Source organism: Cololabis saira, chromosome 9 (genome assembly GCF_033807715.1).
Source record: "Cololabis saira isolate AMF1-May2022 chromosome 9, fColSai1.1, whole genome shotgun sequence".
Taxonomy (NCBI): domain Eukaryota; kingdom Metazoa; phylum Chordata; class Actinopteri; order Beloniformes; family Belonidae; genus Cololabis; species Cololabis saira.
Window position 1 is genome coordinate 45,072,782 of NC_084595.1, and position 9,141 is coordinate 45,081,922.

Consider the following 9,141-nt stretch of genomic DNA (forward strand, 5'->3'; position numbering starts at 1 on the left):
TACTAGTCAACACAATAGATTAATATTAATAACCCAATATCACGATACAGTTTGTCACCTCCACGACGCGTATCGTGACGTTTTTGTATCGCGAAATTTCGTGGCACGATATATTGTTACAGCCCTAGTTAATACTTTTTTTTTTTTTTTTTTTTTTCCCTTGTCTGCACACATATTATTGATTGATACCATGACGGTAGAAACCAAAAGTGTATATGTGTGCATTATTACTATATTTAATATATATACATATATATACGCACACATATGCGTACACATACATAAATATACACATACAAACCCAGTGTTTTTTTTTTTTTGTTTTCTTTTTTGGGGGGGGGGGGGGGGGGGGGGGGGGTGACGACCTCCACTGCCAATCCAGGAAGCAGGGACACACGGAGACACACGTCAAGCACTGGAAATCTGCAACAAAAAAACCACAAACAAAGCACGAAACCGGCACGACTGGTAAGACACCCGCGTCCCCCCACCGGCCGTCCAGTAGACGGGGGCCGGCCCTCCGAGCCGGGCCAGGGCCCCACCGTACCTCCAAGGGCGCCCCCGGCGCCGCCGGAGCCCCCAGACGGAGGGGGAAACGGTCCAACATCCTCCCATTCATACTGACAACATAAGACATAGATACCTGGGAATGGTGCCACCCCGCCGCCGCGCCCGCCCGTGCACCCCCCGGTCAGGGGAGGCCCGCTCCCCGGACCCGGCCCCCGCCCAGCAACGGAGGACCAAGGCAGCAATGCCCCCCCAGCGCAGACAGCCACCCCCCACCCAGGCAGGGCCGGGCCCTCCGGGTGGGACCCCCACGTCCACGGCCCAGCCCCCCCCGGGAGGCCCGGAGACGCCCTAGCCACAGCCCCCCGCCCGAGCCCTCCCCAGCCACCCCCCCCCCCCACCGCCATGAGGTAACCCCCCCCACAGGCCCCCAAGGCCCCCACCGGCTAGGGACAGGGCCCCGCGGCCCCCCCCACCGCCCCCCAGGGGCCACCAGAGGCCCGCGCCCCAGACCCCCCAAGCCGACCCCCAACCCCAAGGGCTACGAGATCACCACCCCCCCGCCCCCACTAGGTAACGGGGGGCGGGGGTATTAACTAGGGCTAGGTGGCCCTAGTTAATACTGAGCAACCATAAACACATCTAGTTATGTTTTTAAGCACCCACAAAACACAGGATCCAAAGAAACACATTTTGCCCATAACTGTAGAGCAAGACAACTATTTTCAATCCACTTGCTCTACAAATCTAAAAGGCCTTCTTCGGTTGCCCTGAAGCTGAATGTGTAGAGACTAAACTTGGTTTTTCCTGTTTCAGTCCGTCCATCACACCAGCCCGATGAGGCACTCGGCCTCCGCCGCGGGGCCCCAGCGGAGGCCCCCAGAGGGGACCCTGCAGGAGCCCGACCCGGAGAAACCTCGGCAGGAGCGGGTCCACCACCATCACCACCACCACCGCTGCCACCACCGCCGAGACAGAGACAGAGACAGAGAGAAGAGGCAGAGGTCTCTGGACATGCCTCTGGGGGGTCAACTCCCTGGCTCCGCTGGTTAGTCAACACCTACACTAACAAGCACATTTGTTGGACATTGTCTCACCAGGACTCCATACATTAAATTTCCTTTGAAGCCTGAATGAATGCAGTGGTACAGACCGGTAAAGAAAAACCTGTATGTAATGGCACTTTTACACTAGTACCTACTCAGCCCGACTCCACTCGCCTTGCCCTCGGCAAGTGGGCGTAACCCGCTGTGAAGTGGCATCTGTGACGTCATGTGCATTCCCTCTATACCTTTTTCTCTAAAGGAGTTCCAGGAGAGCCGGTACCTGACCCAGCTGCTGCCAGAGACCCGGCCCCGGACCGCGGCCGCTCCCAGGACAGGAAACACCACCACTCCTCTGCAGACAGGCAGCGCTACTACTCCTGCGACCGCTACTGCGGCCGGGAGCACTGCTCCACCAAGTCTGCTGCCGCCAGCTGCGCCGTCTCCCCCAGCGAGGGCCCGGAGCCCAGGAACCCGCAGGTGGGGGGTGGACCAGGGCTGTACAAGGCCAGGGGGACAGGGGGGGGCCGTACAAGGCCAGGGGACGGGGGGGGCCGTACAAGGCCAGGGGACAGGGGCGCCGTACGAGGCCAGGGGATGGGGGGGGCCGTAAAAGGCCAGGGGACGGGGGGGGCAGAGAGCTCCGGCATGTCTAAAGCTGAATGGAAACTTTAAATAAACCTTATCAACATTCATTCTGTACCGAAGAGTATTAGGGCCAGGCAGGAGAAAAATAAAAATTTTATATAATATTTTAGAGGAGGACGTTTTTTTTTCATTATGCACAAAGTCGAAATTTTGAGAAAAAAGTTGAAATCTCGAGAATAATGTTGAAGTACAATTTCGAGAAAAAAGTCGAAATGTATTTCGACTTTATTCACGAAATTTCGACTTTATTCTTGAAATTGTATTTCCACATTAATCTCGACATTTTGACTTTTTTCTAGACATTTCGACTTTTTTCTCGAAGTGCACAATAAAAGTCGCTCTCCTAACTTGATTGATTTGATTGATTGATTGATGGATTGATTGATTGATTGATTGATTGATTGATTGATTGATTGATTGATTGATTGATTGATTGATTGATTGATTGATTGAAATCTTTATTTCAACTTTATTCTCAAAATTTCAACTTTATTCACGAAATTGTATTTCAACATTAATCTCAACATTTCGACTTTTTTCTCGAAGTGCACAATAAAAACAAATCTTCCCCTCTCAAATATTTTTTCTCTTGCCTGGCCCTGATACTCTTCCGTAATTCTGAGCTTTTAGGGATCTATTGATTCCTCCTCAGTGGAGGTAAAGCCCTCTAGTTTCATGGCTGTTAAGAAAATAAGCTTATAACTGATGCGGTTTCCCAGTTTATCTACAACACTTCAGTTCCCCCTTTTTCACTTCAGGTATCTCAGTTTTCTTATTGCCTGTCCAATAAACGTTACTGATGTGCTTGGGTGTTCTGTGGGTACTTCAGCTTCTTCCACAGTCCAAAAGCATGATTGGTTGATGTAAGAGCTTTACGCATACAAATAATAAAGATGCAAGTTCCCTTACAATCCCGAAAAGGTTTAGACACTGTTAAATGTAAATAAAAATAACAGAGTGACTATTTGCACCAGGGTACAAATCATAGACATATATACATAGACGCCACATCGAGTGTTCTTGCCCGCTGCTGCGATACGCCATATTGCATGTGGCATTACATAAACTTATTTGACATTTTTCAAGTTTCAAAAATTTCAAAATAACATATTTGAACCTTTTTTTCAGTTATTTTATTATCTGAAAAATGGTTCAAATGTTATTTTATTGTCTGAAAAATTGTTCAAATATGTTAAATTAAAATTTGTTTTGTTGATGAGAAAATATGTTTCTCTATTTTTCTCATTTTTGTGAGGGGGGATATATATTGTTTTCCGGCACTACCTTGTTCTCTATAGCTGATATAACATGAATTACTCCTATGTGGGATCAATAAAGTTCTTATTTTTGCCATTTGAAAAATGTTATATATTATATTTGGTGCCTAACTGTTTCCCAAGTATATTAGTGCGTGTGTGAATGAATAAATGAGACGTAAAACGTACATTTCTTTGTAGAAAGGCGCTTTATGCGCAGTCTTGCCACATCCAATATGGCGGCGACGTTTGACGTACGGCTCAGCGCTCGATGGGGCGTCTACGTATATATGTCTATGGTACAAATATCAGCCCCCACCAGCTGAGCTATTCACACCCTGTTGACATATGAAAACAAATGTGTTGCCCATGTGCATGTGCACCAACGTGTCTGCAACAGAAGGAGCTTTTTCACTTGCCCATGCACATGTGCAGCACTCTGAAATTGAAACCATGTCAAACGTCTGCTCCCACACTTTTGTATGAACAATTTTTGCTCTTATGTCATTATAAGATATTTTGAAGAGATTAAACGAAGTTTATCAAAAGTGGTGTGAATACCTGAATAGCAGGGTGTAAATAGCCTACGCATCAGTACTTGCACCCGGGTGTTAATAGCCTAAGCCTAAAAGTAAACCCATATTTTATCCACAACTGAACTCACAAAAAACACATCAGATGTTCAGATTGAAGAAATTGTCCATGTTAATACTCTTTACCTCACAGTAATGGTTTCATGATGGCAGCATACCATTTAGTGTGGCTAAAACGTACAAGGCATTACCTGGATTCTGAGGGGCAGGTGTAAATACTTGTCCCTCTGGGGATAAGTGAAGTATTATTGAACTGAAGTAAATTCAGCAAGCTCTAAAGGAGTACCTGGGTTTCTCTATGTGCGTTTTTCTATGACTGCCATGAAACTAGAAGCCACAGTTTTCCATCAGCAGTAACTGGATCCGGTACTTCCGGTACTTCTCCGGAACCGCTGATAGAGCGTACACCTTTGAGAAGCAGTGACTACGTTTACATGCAGTCAAAATTGGGGTTAAGGTCAATATTCCGGTTACTGAAACATTGGGAATAATATGTTTCCATGAGCAAACAGGGTTATCCCTGTATACATGGTGATTAATCATTTGGGATATCTGGATCAAACCAGCGACGCACGGAGAATGTCATGACGCAATTCCTGTCATTTCCGCTGCTTCTTCCTGTATCCAAACCCAAAACAATAACAAATAAAGCTGCAAGCAGCGATGAACGGGCCCTCCACCCTTGTGCACGTTCAGTGGAAGCTTGTATGACTTGCATGTAGTTATTGCAGAAAATAGGAAGTAGGCTACTCAAAAACGAGTCAGATGACACCACCCATGACTCTATGTCAAACCATTCAAAAGTTATAGCAGAAAATAGGGACTATCAAATATTGACCAATCAGAAGAAGGGGTCAGGCTAAATCAGTCTATCGTCGCCACGGTAACGCTTTTGACTGAGAAAAGTAATGTGCATCGTCGCAGGATGGAGACGCACATTTTGATGTATAACACACCTGGGTGCACGTTACGGTTCGGGCGAAGAAACGGCCGAAGGAATGGCATAAATTGCGCCAGAATTACACGATTAATTCAAAATGGCTGACTTCCTGTTGGGTTTCGGCCATGGCGCCAAGAGACTTTTCTTTAAGTTGTGACATTATACAGGTGTGTACCGATGTTCTTGCATGTACGTCGAACCGTATTGTGGGGCTTGAGGAACAAAGTTTTCTAGGGGGCGCTGTTGAGCCATTAGGCCACGCCCATTAATGCAAACCATATGTCAAATTTTTCGCCAGGCCTGGCTTGCGTGCAAAATTTGGTGACTTTTGGGGCACGTTTAGGGGGAAAAAAGGCCCTCATTTTGTCGGAGAAATAAAAACGAGAAAAAATAAAAAATAAATTCCTACAGATACAATAGGGCCTTCGCACTGTCAGTGCTCCGGCCTTAATAACAGCAGCACGGCGGATAATCGCACCCGCTGGTACCGTTTTGTTTCTTGTCCCTGTAGTTCGCCTTTTTCAGCGTCTTCCAGCGGAGCTTGATCTGGTCTGGCGTTCGTACAAATCCTGCTTCCAGGAACTTTTCTCTCACCTTCTTTTAAATCTGGCTATCCCGGTACTTTCTACCGTCTACAAATGCAGAAATGTTCATATCTTTCATTACATTTATGAAGTGATTAGTCTCCTCCTGGTCTTGGTTTCTCCATGTTTAGTATTTCCTGGACTCAAAAGAGCAAGATTCCTTGTGAAAAGAACATGTGCAGAAAACAAATTCCTGTTCCGTTTGATGGGGAAATCCCGTTAGACGTTTACATGACCAAATATTCGGGTTAGAAAAGGAGTAACCCAGGGCTCATATTCGGGTTTTTAAAAACCGGAATATGAGCAAATTCGGGTTATTCAAAGAGGTTATTGGTGTTTACATGGCCGTGCACAACCGGGTTATTGCTAATATTCTGGTTAGAAAAGGGTTATTGACTGCATGTAAACGTAGCTAGTGTTAATGTGATCCTTGCATCCTTTTACTACTACTTTCTCTTCTGTCTTCCTTTAGTACAGTATCTCATGGCCTTTCACTTTTCCCACTTTCTCTTTTCATCATTTTCCATCCATTTCATCAAACATTACCTTTCCATTTGTGTTTCTTCTCTCATTCTGTCTTTTCTGTGTTTTCCGTCTGTTTCTTGTTCTCTGTAATCTGTTGTGTCAATCACAAATCGCACTTGTCTTTCCTTCCTTTGGTGGCTGTATCCTTTTTTTCTCTCCATTTTCTTTTCTCGTCTTACTCATTTTCCTCATCGTTCTGTTATTTCAAATTGCTTGTTCAATTTTCATCTAGGGCAGTGGTTGGGTTAAAGACGGTGTGGTGGCTCTGAACTCCAGTTCTAGCGCACCGAGCCGTGGACGTCGGCAGCTCCCGCAGACCCCGCTCACCCCGCGACCCGGCGTCGCATACAAGACTTCCACTTCCTCCCCAGTGCACAGCGTGTCCAGCCAGGCGTCTTGGATCCCCAGCCGGCTGAGCCGCGACCTGTCGGAGCACACGGCCCTCCGCCACGGCGGCTCCCACCACTCCCCCTGTCCCGTCACTCGGATCTGCTCCGAGCCCTTCCTGGGCCGGGGCCATGGAGAGACCCCGGGCAGCCCCCACGGCAGCCTCCAGGACCAGTTGGATGTCTTCCAGGACACGCCGTCACACTCCCCCAGCTCCAGTGCCGGGAGTTCATCTCGGACCACACTGCCTCGCGCCATGGGAGCCCTACTCCCAACTCTTGGTGTAGAGCTTGACGTACCCAACGGGTACCACTTCAGTCTTGGGGCTGACACCAGCTCAGGCTCTGGCACCAAGGTCCGGAGGTACAGGAGGTAGAGGAGGGTGAATGGTGCTAGCATGGCTTTAAACGTACCTTTTTTAATGCATTTTTGGAAGATTTGTGATGAGTTTTATCATCTTCTTTAAAGGCTTTCGTTTACATTGTCACTGTGTGTTTGATGCTGAATTGTAACCCAAATGTGGAGAGTGAAGGATGAAGAACACATGTGAAGAGGGGGATGCTTTATAAGAATCCTCTCCACCAAAGAGCACGTAGCATTACCAAACAGAAGAGCGATCTGCGATAGCCCTCCTGAGATATCCGACCATGGCTGTTCTCGCTTTAACTCCAGTGTTTTGTTGACACCACCATTTTAAACCAAACCAACATGACATGACCTGACGTAGCCACTTTATACATTCAAGCATAACACACCAGGACTCTGGAAATGGGAGAGGTCCATGGACGTGGACATAGACGACTGGCCGACTCTCACCTAAAGGTTCAAGCTCTTTTCAGGCAAAGCCTTCAGGCAAAGTACTGACGTATTTGCTGTTTTATTCCGGAGTGACTGGTTTGTCATTCACACGACGGTTCTCGTGCTACACCTGCTGCCTTTTTCCATCTTTGGGAAGGTGGGGTTGTGCTCTGTGCAGTTAACTTTTTGGACAAATAGCAGTTTATAAAAACAATTACCAGTGTGTCCCATGTTTCACCCTCCCATTTGGAGGCGACACAAATGTTCCCCTTGTGTGAGACAAGTATGTCAGCAAACAGCCAGCAGACACAGACACGAGCACTCATTAGAGCATGGGTTTTTGAATACGACCAAAGGCCTGGTCTTATTCTAATTTGAAAGCTTTCCACAGGAGTTAACAGCAAAATGCTAAATTAACAGTAATGTATCCAAATTAATATGGACAACTTGAAATTTGAAAAACTGCATGTTGGCGTATATAACAGGAAACTAGTGAGCACACCAGTCGTGGTGAATGTCAGCTACTGTGACTACTGCCATGCTGTTTCTTTAGCCTTCTGCCGGCCAGTTTTCCATAATCCTCTCAAATGTGGGTTGGATCTGGTTTGCAGACTGACGGACGCTCGTCTGCTCGCGTAGCCTCGTGTCTGTTTCACATGTCCGGCACCAGCGGTGAATTGTTTCAGCCATTCCAGAGTATTCCAGCTGTTTAGCTGACTTCACACGGCATTGCACCATTATTCACGAGAAGCTTCTTTTCTTATCCGACTGAACAGTGACGCGTCATTTGAGTTCAGATTGGAATATTTACGACACTTCCGTACCAACTCTCCGCGGACACTTTCTGGAGATTTTCTGGCGTTTTTTCCGAAGACTTTGCCAAAAGGCTCCAGCTCTTAGCAGCCTTTCATTAGGACTCGTCTCCACCAGCTGATCTGTGTCTGCTCCACTGAGAAGCGTCTTCAGTATAACAGTGGTCACTCTCCCCGGTACGACATGGCCTTCAGCTTACACCTCATTATTTTGCTTATCGTAATTATACAAATATTTATTAGTGCAGCTTTAAAAAGACACCTTGTAGGGTTGTTTTATAATTATTCCGATCTTCGCTAAAGATGTCAGCAGATTCCGAGACAGCCGTGGTGGTGTGTAGTGTGTGGCAGATATTTGTCCAGGGTTGATCCGTCCCCGGTTTTACAGGTTTGTACCTCAGAGGTCGGTAGTTTGTGGGTTTACTGTGCAGTCTGGCCCCAATCCAGCGTGAGGAGGAGACAGAAGTGCTGGCCAGACGTGTTTTTAATGATTCAGACTCATCAGGCGTGTTGGAGATGCAGTTATACCCAGTACTGGAGTTGAGGGGGGATGAGGGGGGATGGCATCCCCCCTGAAATAAAAACGGTCCAAATCATCCCCCCTGTAAAACTGCCATCCCCCACTTTCCATCCCTTATGTCATTTCATCAATAAATGTGGTTTTACTGCTATTTCAACATTTAGAGTCATCACCAGAAAAATAACACCAGAAAAATAACTTATTTGACAATTTTCGCCTGTTTCAAGTAAATTTTCACTTGAAATAAGTAGAAAAATCTGCCAGTGGGAGAGGATTTGTCTTCTTATTACAAGCAAAAAAATCTTGTTCCACTGGCAGATTTTTCGACTTATTTTAAGTGAAAATCTACTTGAAACAGGTGAAAATTGTTGTTTTTTCCAGTGATGAGTCTTATTTTAAGTGTAATGAGATTTTTTTTTACTAAAATGAGACATTTTAACTAGAAATAAGACAAATATTCTTGTTAAGATTGTGAGTTTTTGCAGTGATCCATGTTACTTATCCTGTGAAGGACAGAGTCATATTGAT

The 9,141-nt window shown here is 46.3% G+C and overlaps 1 protein-coding gene across 1 annotated transcript in view; it reads left to right on the forward strand.

Annotated features, from left to right (window-relative positions):
• LOC133450780 (voltage-dependent N-type calcium channel subunit alpha-1B-like) overlaps window positions 1-8,836 on the forward strand; it is a 245,093-nt gene extending 236,257 nt beyond the window's left edge. The window contains 3 exon segments of the mRNA XM_061729657.1: window positions 1,324-1,555; window positions 1,813-2,030; window positions 6,329-8,836. Of these exon segments, the coding sequence (XP_061585641.1) occupies window positions 1,324-1,555; window positions 1,813-2,030; window positions 6,329-6,859 (981 nt within the window). The 3' untranslated portion in view covers window positions 6,860-8,836.
• The last annotated feature ends 305 nt before the right edge of the window (window positions 8,837-9,141 follow it).